Here is a 20,378-nt window from a genome sequence, read left to right on the forward strand (position 1 = left end):
TTAACAACCTGTCTAGACAACATCTGTCCTCTCTCTTGTAGGCCAGCACGTACTACACCACCCAGCCCCTGGCTCTCTGACATCCTTTATGAACATCGGACTGACCTCAGGGCAGCTGAGAGGAGATGGCGGAAATCTAAAGATCCAGCAGATCTAGGTAAATATCAGTCCCGGCTTGCAACTTTTTCAGATAATGTTAAATCTGCAAAAACCTCCTATTACCAGAACAAGATCAACAGCACCACAGACACTCGCAGCTTGTTTAGAACATTCAACACACTTCTCTGCCCTCCCCCTCCACCGCCTGACACATGACTGACAGCAGAAGTCTTCGCTACATTTTTTTACTAATAAGGTTACAGCCATCAGCAATACATTCTCAGCACCACACCTTGTCAAACACCTGTCCTGTATGCAACTCTTCTGTCTCCATGTTCTCTCCTCTGACTGACACTGAGGTCTCTAAACTCCTCCTCTCCAACCACCCCACCACCTGTTCCCTTGACCCCATTCCTTCTCACCTTCTCCAGGCCATTTCTCCATCCATCCTACCTGCACTCACACACATAATTAACACATCTCTACTTACAGGCACTTTTCCCACTACATTTAAGCAGGCTCAAGTAACCCCGCTGCTGAAGAAACCCGCACTTAATCCTACACAAATAGAACACTACAGACCAGTCTCTCTCATCCCGTTCATGGCAAAAACACTTGAAAGGGCAGTTTTCAATCAAATCTCTGCCTATCTCTCACAGAACAAGCTGCTGGATGACAATCAGTCAGGCTTTAAAAGTGGACACTCCACCGAGACTGCCCTGCTGTCTGTCACCGAGTCGCTGAGATGGGCGAAAGCTGAATCAAGATCATCAGTCCTGATTCTGCTGGACCTTTCTGCAGCCTTTGACACAGTCAACCATCAGATCTTACTCTCTACCCTCTCCTCGCTGGGCATCACAGGAACTGTGCTTGACTGGTTTAATTCCTATCTCTCAGGTAGGTCCTTCAAGGTAGCCTGGAGAGGTGAGGTATCCAAGCCACATCAGCTACTTACTGGGGTACCTCAGGGATCAGTGCTTGGGCCACTTCTCTATATACACAACATCACTGGGACCCATCATTCAGGCACATGGTTTTTCTTACCACTGTTACGCTGATGACACGCAACTCTACTTGTCTTTCCAGCCCAACGACACCACAGTGACTGCTCGAATTTCTGCCTGCCTGGCGGACATCTCGGCCTGGATGAAGGAGCACTACCTGCAACTCAACCCAGCCAAGACTGAACTCCTTGTCTTTCCAGCCAACCCTGATGTTGAACACAACATCACCGCGCAGCTGGGTGCAACTACAGTAACGCCTTCCAAATCGGTCAGAAATCTAGGGGTAACCATCGACAACAGACTAAATTTCACAGACCACATCTCAAAGACCGCAAGATCATGTAGATTTACACTCTACAATATCAGGAAGATAAGACCCTTCCTCTCTGAACATGCCACACAACTGCTTGTCCAGTCACTTGTCATAACTAGACTGGACTACTGTAACGCTCTCATTGCAGGCCTCCCTGCATGTGCAACTAGACCCCTCCAAATGATCCAGAATGCAGCAGCATGTCTGGTCTTTAATGAACCAAAGAAAGCACATGTTACACCACTCCTTGTCTCTCTCCAATGGCTACCGGTTGATGCACATCTCAAATTCAAGGCTCTGATGCTGGCATACAGAACAGTTACTGGGACTGCTCCAGCATACCTAAAATCATTTATGCAGAGCTACGCGCCCACTAGAAGTCTGCGGTAGGCTAAGGAACATCGCCTTGTTGTACCAACACAAAGAGGCACCAAAACACTTTCCCGGACTTTCAGCTTCATCATACCACGTTGGTGGAATGACCTTCCCAACTCCATCCGTGAAGCTGACTCACTCGCTGTCTTCAAAAAATGACTAAAAACACATCTTTTCCATGAGCACTTAACCAGTCATTAAAAAAATAAATAAAAATAAATAAATAAATAAATAAAAAAAATTCTGTTGCACTTTATTCTGTTTGGAATACTATTATGATGCTAGTGATACTTTGTAATACAGCACTTTTCATACCACTGTCTCCTAAGATGATTCGCTTATGTTTTCCTCTCTTGTAAGTCGCTTTGGATAAAAGTGTCTGCCAAATGAATAAATGTAAATGTAAAAAGTATTAAAACTAGCAAAGTGTGCAGAGCTTGCCGTTCACACGTCCGACCCTTGCATGGCGCCACACGACTACCCTGAAAAAGTCATTTTTGATCAAATCTAGACAGGCCCCATTTCCAGCAGCCATCACTCCAACATCTTATCCTTGAGTAATCACGCTAAATTGCTAATTTGGTACTACAAAATCAATTGCCATTATATCAAACACAGTTGAAAGCTATTTTGTTCGTTAAATGAAGCTTAACATTGTCTTCGTGTTTGTTTTTGAGTTTTCACAGTATGCAATAGACTGGCATGTCTTAAGGTCAATATTAGGTCAAAAATGGCAAAAAACAACTAGTGGCCCAGGTGTACAACTAAACAAGAGGATAAGTACATCAGAGTCTCTAGTTTGAGAAATAGACGCCTCACATGTCCTCAGCTGACAGCTTCATTGAATTCTACCCGCTCAACACCAATTTCATGTACAACAGTAAAGAGAAGACTCAGGGGTGCAGGGCTTATGGGAATAAAAGGCCACTTTTGAAACAGAAAAACGAAAAGAAAAGGTTAGAGTGGGCAAAGAAAGTCATTGGACAACAGATAATTGGAAAAGAGTGTTATGGATCCCTGTGCCAGCAGGGATTGAGCCATGGTAAAAGGGCTGAACTGGCTTCTCTGTGCCAGCAGGGACTAAGGCAGAATACAAGGCCTGAGTTGGCTTCTCTGTGCCAACACTGGCTGAGGCAGGATACAAGGGCTGAGCTGGCTTCTCTGTGCAAGCAGGGAATAAGGCAAAGTCCAAGGACTAAGCTGGTTTCTTTATCCTAGCAGAGGCTAAGGCAAGGTCCAATGACTGAGCTGGCTTCTCTGTGCCAGCAAGGAGTGGAGCAAGTCACAAGGTCTGAGCAGGCTTCTCTCTGCCAGCAGGGGCTAAGGTAAGGTCCAAGGACTCAGCTGGCTTCTCTGTGCTAGCATTGGCTAAAGCAAGGTCCAATGGCTGAGCTGGCTTCTCTGTATCATCAGGAGTTGAGGCAAGACACAAGGGCTGAGCTGGTTTCTCTGTACCATCAGGGATTTTGCTAAGGTGAAAGGTCTGAGCTGGCTTCTCTGTGGCAGCAGGAACTGAAGCAGGGTGAATGGGCTGAGCTGGCTTCTCTGTGCCAGCAGGGACTGAAGCAAGGAGAAAGAGCTGAGCTGGCTTCTCTGTGCCAGCAGGGACTGAGGCAATATCCAAGACCTGAACTGAATTCTCTGTGCCAACAGGGGCTGAGGTAGCACATATGGGCTGAACTGGTTTCTCTGTGCCAGCCTGGGCTGAGGTATCACATATGGGCCGCAAGGGCAGTTGGTTACCATTAGAAGGAAAGGCATAGACTAAAGTCTGCTCTGGCAGCTTGCTACTACCAAAGGGCAAGGAAGGGATTAAAGGCTGCACTGGCATGTGGCTCCCATGCAGGGCTGTTGTGGTTTCTGCCACCTCTGTAAAAGATCACTCTCGAAGTCTTGGGGTTTTGATGCTAGAAGATAGACTTTATTATCATAGATAAAAAAGCCGAGTTGCTCTGCAGTTGCAACTCCAGCAAATGGGTTTCTTCCTGCTTATATAAGATCTACAAAGGTGTGGCTAATACATTCCATACATGTCACCATTATCCATCACACTATTCTTGCCACCAGTCGGTTTATTTTAAGAAGTGGATAGGAGACACCTGTGGAGGAACTTCACCATATATTTTCTCAGCAGTCATGAGAGCAGTTTAATATATGTGAGCACATTCCTTTCCTACACAGGCTTCTCCACACACACACTTAAGATTCATGCTTGACCATCAAAAATAATTGTAGAATAAAATAGCTATATTAACATTGATTATACTTCATTAGTTTATACTCAACTTTATAAAAATATTCTACATTATCCCCCCTCTGGGACTTACATAAGTCCAACCTTCACTGTCCTTATTCAGAGTGCAGTTTCATAATTCAGCGTCCTCAGTTATGCTCTCTAGCAACTAAGTCACACAGTTTCATCACCAATGACCAGATTATGCAACCGCACTCCAGTGGAGATTTGCAGAACCAAACGTCTCCATTCAAGTTTGATTAAGAACCAAGTATAAATATTCTGTCTCTTTATATTTTCATTCAATAAATGAAACCTATAGGCATGTTATACTGTAATCATGAGCATGCAATTGGTTCAGCCTTGCCTGTGGTTGTCACAGTTATGTAGAGTATATCAAACATAAACAAAATATTCATCATCATATTAAGAGTTCTCTTTTGTAGTGTAGATATCTTCAACCCAGATACTTTGCGCATCGTAGAAGGTCACCTCTGGGGACAGGTTAGGTTAGCACTTTCATCCCGGGGCATGGCTCATCATTCATTTCATCATATATATCTTCATAGGAGGAATCAATTTCCTGCTAAACTGGTCTTTCTGTCCATCCAGGGTAGTTGTCATTGTATTGCATTGGACCATTCACATTGATCAGTGTCATCTGCTTCATTGTTGCTCAGATCAAAAATGATTTTACCAATGGTAACACACAACAGAATATTATTCCTCCCACAAGGAATGTTATTCTAATCATTATATTAATTTTAGCGAATCGTGCACCCATTTCATAAACAAACAAGACAAGCAATGTTAATCTTTAGTCACCACCATGTTTTTTTTTTTCCATTCTTCATTAATATTAAAATGTACATGAGTTCAATAAATGCATAAATAAAAAGTAATAAATCATTTTTCAATCTTAATTCTTCATCATACAAACATTCCCAGGTTTGTTCAATACTACTTTAATAAGTCAGGCGCTCCTTTGTTTGCAACGAATCTCAAAACTTTACCCCCAAAATCTATAATTAATCTTCTACACAGGGAATGATCCCCTCATGGCACAGTGACAGAATGCTTGGTATTTAACACTGTGATAAGTTGTTTTCGTAAAGCGGTTATTAAAATACAGTCGGGTTGATTGGAACTCACAGTTTCTTCTAGACCTGCTTCCGACCTGAAAGCATCCATCCACTTCCTTAAACCCATCTCACCCATTCTTGGGCAGGCTTACAGGGTGGTGATGCCCTGCCTTAGGTTGCCCCCCCTTTTTGCCATTGGAGAGTCTTACCCGTCATCGGGTCATTACCTCATGCCACTGGTCTCGATACCGCTCAGTCCTATTAGCCAATCCTTAATTTGGTGTCAGTAAACAGATATTTTCTTTTGTTTCAGGGAGTATCACCTGAGAACTGTCACAGCCAATGGAACCATCTACAACTGCTTAAATATGGAGACAGTTCACAACATGGTTAAATTCACAAAGCATTATTCAAAATTCAACAATCTTTTAAAAGTGTCCAAATTAAAAGTAAAATGCTACAATTGAACTCATTTACTGATCATTAATTTCCATTCAGGTTATATTTATGCTCCTTTGGCAAATGTCACAAAAGACCATGTATCATGGTGGGGACTAACATCAGAACAAAACAAAATAAAGGGTAGCCTCTGTCAAACTTCTAGGAAGCTTAATTTAAAAACATCACCTTAATTCAATAATAGTCTCTAGATTGTTTTGAACCTACATTAAGTGTGTCAGATCAACTTTCAACTGAATCTCTTGTCTTTAGTATAAACCCTTAACTTTAGATTGCCCTCTGAATATATCAAATCTTTAATCATAATAAGGAAAGCTGTTTGACCCTCTCCTTCATATCACTGTATCTAATATTATTGTAAAATCACATCATTTTCCATATACAATAAAATAAAATCAAAAGAAAATAAAACAATTTAGAGATGTGGCTTTAGCACACTTCAAAAACTTATACTGAGAGTGAGAGAGAGTAGGGCATGGGAGGAATTCAGCGGAGGACATTCCACTCCTTCACACTGTTTCTAAACTTGTTACAGCTATTCCTTCTTTTTCATTTTAGAATCTCATAATACATTTAAGTTATTTTTTAACAGTGAAAATAGTGACAACACCTATCTTATAGTCCTGTCATCTTATTACTAATCCCCTCTTTTTTCTTTCTTTTTTTTTTAAAGTCAATTAACTCGCTTATGATTACTTTCTCCCTTTTCTTACTCTTTCTCAGGAGAAGAAACTTTCATTCTAATGAAGCAACACAAATCACCTTTTTAAACAAACAGAAAAGTAAAAAGATGTTTTAAACAAAAAGTAGTAAAGAGGCACAATGGAAATTCAGACAAACCTCTTGTGTTTTGAAATATTTGATCAATATCATACACTACATCTTTTAATTTTTAATGTTTCTTATTTTTTTATATTCTAATGTTTCAGCATTATTTAACAATAAGATTTTTCAGTTATTGTTATTTTTTATACTTCAGCATTTCTTGAAAAATTATTCAGTTAAATAGCAAAACCAAAATTCACAGTGCAGAAACTGTATGCCTCTAAAGTGATACTTTCATGGATTAATCTCAAAATAGAAATAGTTTACTAGAAAAAGACACTGAATCAACTCTTTGTAGCACCCACTAACCTTTTTCTTTAAAGTGAGGGTACTCTCTGGAAAATTTGGGGGAGTAACCAATCCAATAGGTAACTCTAACTTTGCCATCAAGTTTTAATATTTACTCTTTAACTCAATAAATCTGGATTTAAATTTAGACCCTCAGAACAATTTAGACATGGATATTGAACCAACGGATGGCAGTCTGGAAAATCAAAAAATCCCATTAGTTGTATAAGACTGAAATCAACTTATCCAGAGAAATTTGAATCCACATTTGAAATGTCAAATCAGTAATGATTACCAGCAGTCATGTGATCGGGAGGATCAATCATATAAAAGCCCACATCATTCTCAGTCTTTCTCTTTTTTTTTTTTTTTCAGACTTCCTCCTGCAATATTAACAACTTCAATAAATCATCTGGCCCAGCCATCTGCAATGGTGAGAGACTTATTCCAGAATGAGTTAATGAAACAACATACACATAATGATGACAAAAGAGAGGGTAAAATTTTGTTAGTATCAAAGACACACACAGAATAGATGAATGAATATGTTATAAGTTATTACCATTCATAGTTTCACCTGCTACCAATGACCAGTTTTTCCTTAGCATTATCAATATTTTTGTCAAATACGTCAGTTATTTCTTAAATCTTCAAATCCAAACTTCTAGCACAAATAACATTTTCCATTTTTTGTACTTCCAAAAGAAGAAAACTTCTATTTTGTTAGCTATCAGAGCATCTGAGCAAAATTGTTTACGTTTGCTTAGTTCTGCCTCCTTATTGGAGGTTGGGACTTTTATTTTCCATTTTATCTGGCATGATAAGTTACAGAACAAACCCAAGGAAAAAGCATCACAATATTGGCAAGGCTGCCACACATAAAGATCAGAAAACAGATATTAAGAGCACAACTTTTCCAACAAATTGAAAAAACAGAGAACATGAAATGATCCAAATCATTCTTAAATTTCTTTCCTTTAATTCTAGTCTCAAAGGCAGCTCTCAGTGTACCCTTGATCAACCAGTGCTATACTGTGTGTATAAAACAAGAAAATAAAAGAAAAATATGTAATCTTAACTAAAAGAATCTGCTATCTATCTTTTCTAAATTCGGGGCGCCCCTGTCTGAGTGGAGACACCAAGAGAGACAGGTTCTGTAGACTATTGTTGGTGCCATCCTTACAGAGTAAGGGGTCATAGGTCTTTGTTTATTCCGGGCACTACCAACATCTGTCTCAGTCTCTTTATCAGACAGTCCCTAACAAAAATAATAAACTCTACCTGTCTTAGTTTTGTTGGTTGATCAAGTTTACACCGATAAAGTTGCAACTCACATGTAAATTTGTTCTCCAGACATACTTAAACACATAGAAAAAAATAAATAAATAAAACAATAATCATGGGTTCTTACATTTAGATATCAAGACTGTATAGTGTTTAATTTAATATTGTTAAAAACATTTATTCTCTCATAAACTGGACCAGACAGAATGTAAAACAGACACATGAATGTGATGTTTCACATTTAAGGTTTACTTTTCCTACTCAAATTACAAAATATAATTTTCTTATTAGTCAGTTTCACCTTTCTTTTTAATTTCTCTTTCCCATTTTCTTGACATCTTAGCATTTCCATTTGCTTAATCGTGGCTTTGATAACTAGTGACCTCAATAAAGGAAGCACACAACAAAACAATAGCCCTCCTATCATTATTGCAATTCCCAAAAACATTCCCAATTTACATAATTTGTTAGGGGGAGATGCATTAACAGGATTCTGATATGTATGGTTGCACTTTGGTTTTAGTTTGTAGCCTTTTCTCTTCCTTGTGCCCACCTTATATTTTTCAGAGACTTTTCTCCTTTTTGAACAGTGCTAGCATTTCTCTCTCTTTTTCCCTTTTTGTTTCTCTCTTTTTATTTTTTTACTCTTATCTTTAGTTTTATAATTTTTTATCAAAAGTTTCCATTTCCTCGCACAACGCAACATCAAATGTCCCTTCGTGGTCGCCAATATGTTGTGGTTTCTGCCACCTCTGTGAAAGATCACTCTCGAAGTCTTGGGGTTTTGATGCCAGAAGATAGACTTTATTATCATAGATAAAAAAGCCGAGTTGCTCTGCAGTTGAAACTCCAGCAAATGGGTTTCTTCCTGCTTATATATGATCTACAAAGGTGTGGCTAATACATTCCATACATGTTACCATTATCCATCACCCTATTCTTGCCTCCAGTCTGTTTATTTTAAGAAGTGGATAGGAGACACCTGTGGAGGAACTTCACCATATATTTTCTCAGCAGTCATGAGAGCAGTTTACTATATGTGAGCACATTCATTTCCTACACAGGCTTCTCCACACACACTAAGATTCATGCTTAACCATCAGAAATAATTGTAGAATAAAATGGCTATATTAACATTGATTATACTTCATTAATTTATACTCAACTTTATAAAAATATTCTACATTAGGGCAAGGAAGGAACTGACAACTTGCAACCACTAGAGGGTAAGGCAAGAACTGAAGGTTATACCGACAGGTGGCTACCACTAAGGGGAAAGATAAGAACTGAAGGCTGTATTTGATGCTGACTACCACCAGAGGGCAAAGGGACTAAAGGCTGTACTGGCAACTTGCTACCACTAGAGTGTAAGGAAGGGACTAGAGGCTGCACTGGCAGCTGGTTACCACTAGAAAGCAAGAAAGGGATTACAGGCTGTAATGGAATCTCTGGCTAATACTAGAGGGCAAAGAAGGGATTGGCAGCTAGCTTCCACAAGAGGATAAGGAAGGGACTAGAGGCTGCACTGGCATCTGGCTATTATTAGAGGGCCAATAAGGGGCTAGCAGCTGGTACCCCAGAGGGCAAGAAAATTAATAAATGCAGCTCGCTACCAGCAGAGGGCAAGGGAGGGAATTCTTGATTGGCTGGGACACGACCAAGGGAACTTTCTAGGATGACCAGGTCAGAGCCAGGAGGTGGTTGAGGACCAGCCAGGACAGTAATAGGGAAACTCTTTAGATCAGCAAGGACAGGGCTGGAAGGAGGTTGAGGTATATCAGCCAGGACAGGGGAAGGTGGTCTACTCAGAACTGGTGACATCTGGTTATTGGTAACCAACTTAGCTTGGTTCCTTTGCTCTCAATCATGAAGCTCCTGGGCCACTGATGCTGCAGGCTTACCTATGGAAGTCTGGACCAGGTAAACTGTATTAGGTGAGGGAGACATGAACCATCGACGGCTCCCTCTCAGGGACCGATAACTTCCTGAGTACATATGGTTAACCCCATCGTTGAGCTGCTTTATATCTTGACCTAATTCAGTGAAGAAATCCCTCAGCTGCCTCAGCCCTTCCATCATTGTGTTAATGGCGCTTGACCGGATAGGCTTAGACACAGGGGCCTCAAAAATGCTGGAAACAAGAGCTACGGATTTGGATCCGCAGGAATGGTCGGAAACAGCAGGATTCATCTCAATATTGAAGATACTGTAGACAAGAGGCTTCATCGGTTGGTAGAGTGGTACATTGGATTGGTCATTGTGACATTGGGCCATTGCAATAATCTATTTCTCGCTCAAAGGACCATGTAAAATATTTGAGGGGTGAAGGAATGCTGAATCGTAGGGGGACTCAATGGGGTTGTCAGTTAAACCACAATAAGACACGTGTCCATATGCATAATTTATTTATATGGCCAACTGCCATTCAACTCCACAGAAGAAATCACTACAGATGTTAGTAAATGAAACAAGTTGATGATATGCTGGTTCTAACTGTGTGGTTGTTGCTCTTATTGTTGTTGTTACGCAAGTATACACAAAAAGGCATGAATATGAAAAATACACCACAAATGTCACATAGACTTATCCAGTACCTATACAAGGGAAACATATATCACACTTATCCTGATGACAACAAACAAATATTAACTTATGTATCATTCATGCGCTTGAAGCACCAACAATAAGAATGCAAAAATAATGCAAAAGCAATTAATGACAGATAAAAATAACCATCACGCAAATTATACAGTTTTGTCCGTTTAAAAATAAAATCTTCTGAAAGCAAACTGAATCATGAAGAAAATGCAACATTGTAACTATTTTAGCCACTGTTTAAAAACAATTCAAGCAAGCTACAGGTCTGAAATGCCCTAAATCACTCTATTGCAATTGTTTTATGCTTGCATGGTACTCATGTTGTTATTTCGGTGAGCTTCATGTTCACAGGGATTAAGAAAGAGAGAGTTGCGGTGAGTTGGTATGTAACTTTTCCCTGTGTATGTGTGTGATTGTGTATTTATCGCCTTGGGGCTTGCCGTAGAAAACGTTACGGCGCTTAAGTAAATTAGTTGTGTTCAAAAACATACTGTTCCATTTGTGATTGCTCTGTTTTCTAAATTTTATTGTCAATTATCCTCATTTTAGTGCATGAATATTGTGGTCTGGTGTGGACAGACAGATTGCTTGTAGCTGGAATCTTATGGCATCGCATCTGGTTAGTACAAGGTGTAAGGTTTGACCTAAGACCAGAGTTGAGGTAAGGACCATAAAAATTCTTCAAGACCCCTCGAGCCAAGCATTAACATACCATGTGGCAAAAGCTGAACGAAAGAAGCCACAAATAAATCTTTTCAGACAAAATTTTACTCCTAAAATGGACACCAACTACACTCCACTCAATGTTTGTTCACAGAATTGTTTATGTAAATTGCAGTTGTGCAATTAGTACATGTTAGTTCACAAAAATGTAACTATGGTGGTATAAATTAATGCATGCATTATATTTAATCTTTCTATATCATGTTTGGTCTCTATATCTTCAGAAAAATGCCAAGAGTATTTTTGAAGAGGTTTAGAAAGGGAACAATGCATAGATAAAACTTTAAAGACACTGTTCTAACTATGTACTTTAAAATATGCAAATGTCCCACATAGAGGAAGGAAGGATTGGCCACACTTGGTTTTCCACCTCTGATCTTAACACCCAATTAGAACACTGAAACAGGAAGTCGCAACTGAAATCCCCTCCTCATCACAAAGGTATAAAGCATCCTTACAACAGCCACGCCTATGTCCTGAATCCTCATCCAGAGGGTTGTTAACAGGATAACACTTCTTCGTTCTGGTCCCACACCATGAAGGACACAAATAGAATAACACTCCAAAGTTCTGAGCCTCTGAAGGAGATTGTAACAGATCAACTTTGTTCTGGATCTCCGGTCTGAGTGGTAGACGTAGTAACAGAATACAACCATCCAACGTGCTAAGTCTCCGTGTCAAAGAGAGAGTGAGAGAAACAGGAGACAGCAGAAGATGGACCAAGTACCAAGTCTCACTACGAGAGACTGTTGCAATGGCAAGGTCGGAATCCCTATAGATAACTACAAGGTTTAGCTCTGGCAAGAAAACCTTCTCTTCAAATTCTGAGCATCTGCGTATTCCAGATAAATAAACTGGTGCCGACATAAGGTCTGTAAATCTGCGTGTTCCAGATTGTAAGAACCTTCTCAGTGCTTCCAGGAGATCAGCATTCCTCAGCTCCTTTGTGTCCAAGGCTGTTGAAATGGAATCCAGCTCCTTCCCCACTGTAACGTGGCCCTAAGCCCCAGTGGAAGGCGTCGCTATCACCAAACTCATTGACCGATCAAGGAGAGCGTAAATATCACTACTAAACCTCTTTCCAGAGACCTTGGCATTAGTGTATTACATCAGTTTATGATTTTCTATTGTTCTTTAGATTACATAACCTGTGTATCAAATGTCTAGCAAAATAATCTTGGAGTTATTTCTTCAATAGAAATAAGGTTTTCACCTTATAAATTAACAAAGAAACCGTAAGATAACAGTCATACTTTGCCATTGTTACATCCAATTCAACCACTTGCATCTTTCCATACTATACACTTTTATTTACCCATTGATTTGTATTATTCTTTAACATATTAGTACCATTTTGTAGTTTTTGTTAGTTATTCTTGTTTATCTTTTTGAAAATAAAACAAATTTTATTACAACTGTGTGTTCTTTGTGTTGATTATACAGAAGAGCTCTAAAGGTTAGGGTGAATCTCAAACATCCTTCAGATTAATCAGATGACCAACTCCCTCCAGTTTACATATTTCTAATTTATTGAATGGACCATTTGGATCATTGTTTATACTGTTAAGGTGAAACTCCTTAGCTGGTGCCCCAAGGATGGAGGGAGGGGCTGTCTGATATTAATAAACACACATAAAAAAAAAAAAAAAAATCACCACATACTTTGGTGTCATGTGTGAGGGCCAGTTCATTTCAATTGGTACCAGTACGATTCTCACTACACAGCAAAACAGTCTGCAAGATTGACACCCATAGCCAAAATCAAGTTGTTTGGAGTCTACTAATGTGACGCTGGCTTAAGTTTTGATGTACTCTATGATTAAATAACAACAACAAAATAATAGTGCAAATAATATACAAAGCCAACAGACACCCAAAGCAGATCTATAATATACAAATGTATTTAATTCCAGTTGACAGACATTTTTTTAATTTTAATGCAAGATCTACTTTTTTTTCATTTACTAGTTCAACATGATCTAGCCATTACGGTTTAGAACTCAAATATGGGGAAACAGGCCATGGAAATAAAATATTTTATCTTTTTGAAATAATGTCTGCCTACCAATCTTGTTTACTGAGGATGAGTTACACTACCGTTCAAAAGTTTAGGGTCACTTTTTTTACATTTTAGAATAATAGTAAAGTCATCACAACTATGGAATAATAGAAATGCAAATATGGGAATTTTGTTGTGACTAAAAAAAATCCAAAATAAATCAAAACTATGTTATATTTTAGCATCTTCAAAGTGGCCACACTTTGCCTAGATTTTGCAGAAATGTACTCTTGGCATTTTCTCAACCAACCTCTTGAGGTATCACCCTGGGATGCTTTTTAAACAGTATCGAAGGAGTTCCCATCTACAGGTGCATCTCAATAAATTAGAATGTCGTGGAAAAGTTCATTTATTTCAGTAATTCAACTCAAATTGTGAAACTCGTGTATTAAATAAATTCAGTGCACACAGACTGAAGTAGTTTATGTCTTTGGTTCTTTTAATTGTGATGATTTTGGCTCACATTTAACAAAAACCCACCAATTCACTATCTCAAAAAATTATAATACATCATAAGACCAATAAAAAAAACATTTTTAGTGAATTGTTGGCCTTCTGGAAAGTATGTTCATTTACTGTATATGTACTCAATACTTGGTAGGGGCTCCTTTTGCTTTAATTACTGCCTCAATTCCCAGGTTTCTTTGACAGTGGCCTTCAGCTCATCTGCATTTTTTGGTCTCTTGTTTCTCATTTTCCTCTTGACAATACCCCATAGATTCTCTATGGGGTTCAGGTCTGGTGAGTTTGCTGGCCAGTCAAGCACACCAACACCATGGTCATTTAACCAACTTTTGGTGCTTTTGGCAGTGTGGGCAGGTGCCAAATCCTGCTGGAAAATGAAATCAGCATCTTTAAAAAGCTGGTCAGCAGAAGGAAGCATGAAGTGCTCCAAAATTTCTTGGTAAACGGGTGCAGTGACTTTGGTTTTCAAAAAACACAATGGACCAACACCAGCAAATGACATTGCACCCCAAATCATCACAGACTGTGGAAACTTAACAGTGGACTTCAAGCAACTTGGGTTATGAGCTTCTCCACCCTTCCTCCAGACTCTAGGACCTTGGTTTCCAAATGAAATACAAAACTTGCTCTCATCTGAAAAGAGGACTTTGGACCACTGGGCAACAGTCCAGTTCTTCTTCTCCTTAGCCCAGGTAAGACGCCTCTGATGTTGTCTGTGGTTCAGGAGTGGCTTAACAAGAGGAATATGACAACTGTAGCCAAATTCCTTGACACGTCTGTGTGTGGTGGCTCTTGATGCCTTGACCCCAGCCTCAGTCCATTCCTTGTGAAGTTCACCCAAATTCTTGAATCGATTTTGCTTGACAATCCTCATAAGGCTGCGGTTCTCTCGGTTGGTGTGCATCTTTTTCTTCCACACTTTACCCTTCCACTCAACTTTCTGTTAACATGCTTGGATACAGCACTCTGTGAACAGCCAGCTTCTTAGGCAATGAATGTTTGTGGCTTACCCTCCTTGTGAAGGGTGTCAATGGTTGTCTTCTGGACAACTGTCAGATCAGCAGATTGTGTAGCCTAGTGAACCAAACTGAGAGACCATTTTGAAGGCTCAGGAAACCTTTGCAGGTGTTTTGAGTTGATTAGCTGATTGGCATGTCACCATATTCTAATTCTTTGAGATAGTGAATTGGTGGGTTTTTGTTAAATGTGAGCCAAAATCATCACAATTAAAAGAACCAAAGAACTACTTCAGTCTGTGTGCATTGAATTTATTTAATACACGAGTTTCACAATTTGAGTTGAATTACTGAAATAAATGAACTTTTCCACGACATTCTAATTTATTGAGATGCACCTGTATATGCTGGGCACTTAGTGGCTGCTTTTCTTAATTATTCGGTCCAAGTCATCCATTTCAAAAACTTTTTTTAAAAATAAAATTTTAGTTTTGTAATTAAATAAATATGTTGGCACAATTATATTTTTGTCAACAAAACTAATTTCAAACATTTTAGCATATGCCTTCAGATCAAAAGGTTTTTAAGATCATGAGAAACATTTCAGGCAAGTGACCCCAAACTATTAAACGGTAGTGTATATTCATGGTTAATAGTTTATGGAGATATAAAAATCATTTTATTTGGTTGTTTTTTAACCATCACCTACATGCAACATGGAATGTAATAGGCTATATACAGTAATTGCATAAAACCCGATTATGTTTAAGCCAACAACGTGTGTGGTCATGTAAACACAATAAACAGTGTTCCTTTACTTTAGTAGGGATTGGCCCCTAAGGAGTCAAAAATCAGCACAACACCATTAAAGCACAACTGCATCTTGCGCCCGCAGGCGGAATATGAAACATGTTTACTTGAGAGGGTAACGCCTTGTCTTTGCATGTGAAATCATTAAAAGTTGTTACTCAAGAATTAACTGAATGTCAAGGGCATTTTACATGGTACGAGGCAAGCGCAACAATACCCGCAACTGCTGAAGCTCAACGAAAGAGAGTGAAAACACACAATGAGCACGTTTATATGCACACCAACACACTTGGTGTGCATATAAACGTGCACTCGATTACTCTCTAAAATCAGCTTATTTTAAAAAAATTGACAAAGCAAGAAATCCACATTTATATGACTTATTCTCTGCTTTTGACTGCAAACCATGAAGATGCATGCTCTCAACATGTGCGCACATTGGATAAGCCAGTAAGAACACCAATAATGCAATGAGAAATCGGGGTAATGTGCAAAAATCTACCCTTGTTTATCAGTTTATTCTTACGCCGTTCATGACCTTACACCAGCAAGGATTAATCTTAAATTTAGATTAAATCAAGGTTTATCAGATCATTCTGTTGCACCAAACTTTTGAAAGTTGTTTAAAAATAACCAGATACATTTAAATCATCATTTTGATTCTGATATAATTTCACAGTGAATCTTGATTACCTTTAATCCTGTTGCTCAATTACTTGAAACTGTTAATTAAATCTCAGTTAGAGATAAACTTTAAATTTGCATTTGACGTAGTTTAAATTAAAAACAGACCTACAATTAATCATGAATGACTAAGTAAGTGAACAGTGGATGGGCCATCAGCACTCAGAGATGTTTATCAGACTATTTATGTTTATTATAGCCCAAAATCTTGTGCATTCGGCCGCGATGCGTGGTTTTCAAATTCGGGGTGTAATGGCTCATTTCGGTGGTGGTGCGATTAGCCACTTCCCTGTACATGGGACAGAGATGGGTCTCTTGAGGAGAAGCCAGAGGAGAGAGTTAATTTGGCATTTAACTAGAGCAGTTACAAGCGACAGGCGATCATTTTTGCTCCCCTTCTCTCTCATGCCGGCTTCATGGGCTCTATATTTCTGGCCACAATAGTGGCGCTGACGCGGCACAATGGGAGGCGATCGATCCGAGACCTGTGTCATTTGTGTCATGTTTCATATTATCTGCCCTTTATAATCACAGGTTATAATTTTAATCTCTGATTTGTTAAACCATATTAAAAGTTAAATGATGCAACACAAATTAAAATAAAACTTGGATCAACAAACCCTGGATTAGCTCTAAACTCTGCTTAATTTAATCATTATTGGTGAATTACCATATTGTATCCAGCAGGTCTGTGAAAACTGGATGCTGTTGCAAGTTGTTCTTCAAAATATAAAATGTAATCAAGTGTGTTTCTTCAAGCGTGCGCCATTGTATCTAAAGTAATTTCTTCTCATATGTCTCTCCGAGATGTCTTACAGGTTGCATGCTACCGTAGCAGGAAGATGAGCAAAATTACAGTCAACGTGCATGAAATACCCACATTTGGCGGGTGCTAATTTCATATACTGGTTCTGACCCTTGTCCGTGGACTGTGTCACTTCTGAATTACAGTATTTTTGATTTAGCAATTTTTTAATTGAAGATTTGTTTTATTTTCTCCCCAATTTGGCATGCCCAATTCCCAGTGCTCTCTAATTCCTTATGGTGGTGCAGTTATTCGACCTGATTTGGGTGGCGCAGGACGAAACAGTCAGCCTGTGCATCTTGTCACATGGCTTGCTGAGCTTGCTACCGGAGGAACTTAGTGCAAGTGGAGGTCCACGCTATTCACCACAGCATCCATGAACATCTCACCACATGCCCCACAGAGAATGAGAACCACCATATCGCGACCATGAGGAAGGTAACCTATGTGACTCTACCCATCCTAGCAACTTGGTCAATTGGTTGCTTAAGCTTAGTGTACACTACACGACTCAAGCTCATCTCCGTTTATGTTGAGTCGGCGACTGGTCCACGATGAGAAGTCTCAGATCTCACAACGAACAGTCATGTGGTGTGTGCACTCCTGCAACACTAATCACAGACCCTACGACTGATATCTAGACGTCTTGTCATCAGGTGTACACACTCTCCCAATGAGCGAGAGACCGATAATGAGCCACAGCCAATTAAATATTTCAAGGGAAAGCAAGGTATTGGGAAGCAAGAAAAAAAATAATGTAATCATTACCAACATCTCCCTAACTGCTGTCTTTATAATTTTTTTGCAGTTTTTCTTTTTCCTTTCAGTGCAAATCAGAACAAAAACAGGTGCAAGCCATACATGTACATGCACAAGAACTTAACAAAATTCTTCAGTGTGTCTGATATAGAGCCTGACCGACATGGGATTTTTGAGACCGATACTGATTTTAGAGGGGGAAAATTCACAGATTACCGATATGGTGGTCGATATACTTAATTTTTTAGCTGGAATGAAAACATACCTTTTCTATGTGGATTGTTCACTGATTCTGCACCGATATGACTATGCAAAGGTACTCAGAAGGCTGCTTTCTTAAACAAATATTTTTAACAAAGAATATTTGACATTATTATTATACATTGTCAACAAATTCTAGAAACGAACACTGAAAAAATAAAGAATAAATAAAAATATAATAAATAGCTTAAAAAACATCAGTACTGTTTAGTATCAATCAAATGCTGACTATTTTAATACTGCCAGTCAATTAGTGGCAGGTTGTAAAACAAGAAGCATTTACACCTGCCGAGACAAGAGAAAAACAGTGGCAGCGGTGTTACACCGTATTCTGCTATACAAGTTCAGGAGAAACTTTCAACAGTGGAAAACCAGACTTTTAATATTACATTTTATAAATGCAATGACTGGAATTGTTCAGCTGAAGGGGGTACCAAACTGTGAATCCTAAAAACAGTTTGGTGAATACGTTTACACATTAGCTTCCACTCAGCTGACAAGCAATGAAAGTAGCTACGTGGTTAGCTAGTTAGCTATAAGCTCGTTGTCATGGAGAGTAAAAGATGGACCAGCATTGCGTCTCACCAGCTAGGTAACAATGTAGCTTGAAATCAACACTCAACAGACACAATCCACCACCGCACCGTTGTCTGCTGAGCTGCAAAAAGATGCTCTGATGTTTACCTTTCAATCTGCTACATTACTGACTGCACTGACAAACTACAGCTGGCTAACACAACAAACAGATGTGATAAACACGAGTGACATGGTTGTCAGGGACAGGGTTAACGTTATATTAGTTTTATTGAAAAGGGAAAATGATGGGGTCATTGTTTATTAACTTTCCAGTATGTATTTCACAAACTAGTTAGCAACTTACAGAGAAGACACCGCTTAACTCCGCCCTGTCTGCAGAGCCCCCATCAGTTCAGATTCAGCTCTGTAAACAATGGAGTCAGAGCGCATTCTGCTGGACAAACTATGTTATGACACTAATTCTATAGCATTGTATTCTGCATTGCATTATATGTTCTGAAAAATGTTTTCATATCTGCGCATATCAGTAAACATATACGCCGATACCGATATATCGGTGAAAGTCTAATATCAGCCGGTGGGCACTAGTCTGATATATGAGTCACATATGTGAGAAGCATGCACATTAGAAGCTCAGTTTTATAACATGTATACCACAAATAAAAGAAAAAGAAAATGCTAATAATTGTGCTCTAAACATCATGTTTGCACTTAGATTAAAAGTCAGTATAATTAAGAGAAACTGTGTGCCAGTTTTAGCTCGTTCTTTTACTTTTTTCACTTTTTTTTATACTTCATTGTCATTCAGTAATACACAGACATAATGTCCTCATGAAATCAGAGATTTTCCCTCAAAATCCAAGCACAAGTGGTCAAAATACACTAAAAACAAAGAATCACAATTATGTCATATCGTGACTATGATATTAATATAATATCGTATCGCCAGTTACTTTGTTATTGCCACCCCTGATAGTCATGTTTTATAACGTTGGAAACATCTCAACAAGTAAAATACAACAAGCACATTAGTTGCTCTTACAAACCAGTGTTTTAGCCATATTATCATCTTATGTCACTCTGTGAAGATAATTTCAACATCTATGCACCATGTTGGGCTTTTTTTTTTTTTAATCAGGAGTATCTGCTGTAAGTAATTACATGCATTGTCCATATTCTGTTTTCTGTTTCATAAAGTAATAGGCACAAATGTGGCAATGATTGCCCCTTAGTTGTGCCTTATGTTTTTTGTCACGTTTTCACTTGCTTCATGATAATCCAGATGAAAAAGGAGCCAAAACAATGTAACACAGCATAGTTGTTGAAATGTTCCTCACAGAGCAACGTGACATGCGATCTGTCCAGGTCACACTCTGTGTGCACACGTGCACTGATGCTTGAGACTGCCTGACAAGAATGGAAGATGCAAGCAGTCAAGAGATTCTCTGCCGCAAGCAAATAAACTGCAACAAATTATCATAGAATATGTCTGTATAATTGAATTACCCAGTTATTGGCCAATAATACAGTATATCAGCTTATAATATGTCATGCACCCCAAAATATTTCAAATAAATATCTGGCAACATAAGCAAAGTTCTTACCTGTGAAAGAGGCTTTGCAGGTTTGCAGTGTAATCCTCCAACAAATTTAAAATTAGGCAGCAGCGGTCGGGGATACTCAAAATCCCAGTAAGTTCTAATCAACCAGATGTCAGCCTTTCCCATGGTCTCACACATTGTTGTAGGTTTGCCTGTCA

At 38.9% G+C, this 20,378-nt stretch overlaps 1 protein-coding gene across 2 annotated transcripts in view; it reads right to left on the bottom strand.

The window, feature by feature from the left end:
- LOC127435796 (UDP-glucuronosyltransferase 2A2-like) overlaps window positions 1–20,378 on the bottom strand; it is a 90,989-nt gene that overhangs the window by 32,577 nt on the left and 38,034 nt on the right. For both annotated transcript variants that reach the window (XM_051689509.1, XM_051689517.1), the window contains exon 2: window positions 20,224–20,372. In XM_051689509.1, the coding sequence (XP_051545469.1) occupies window positions 20,224–20,372 (149 nt within the window). The remainder of the gene's footprint in view (window positions 1–20,223; window positions 20,373–20,378) is intronic.

The sequence above is a fragment of the Myxocyprinus asiaticus genome, chromosome 4 (assembly GCF_019703515.2).
Source record: "Myxocyprinus asiaticus isolate MX2 ecotype Aquarium Trade chromosome 4, UBuf_Myxa_2, whole genome shotgun sequence".
NCBI classification, from domain to species: Eukaryota; Metazoa; Chordata; class Actinopteri; order Cypriniformes; family Catostomidae; genus Myxocyprinus; species Myxocyprinus asiaticus.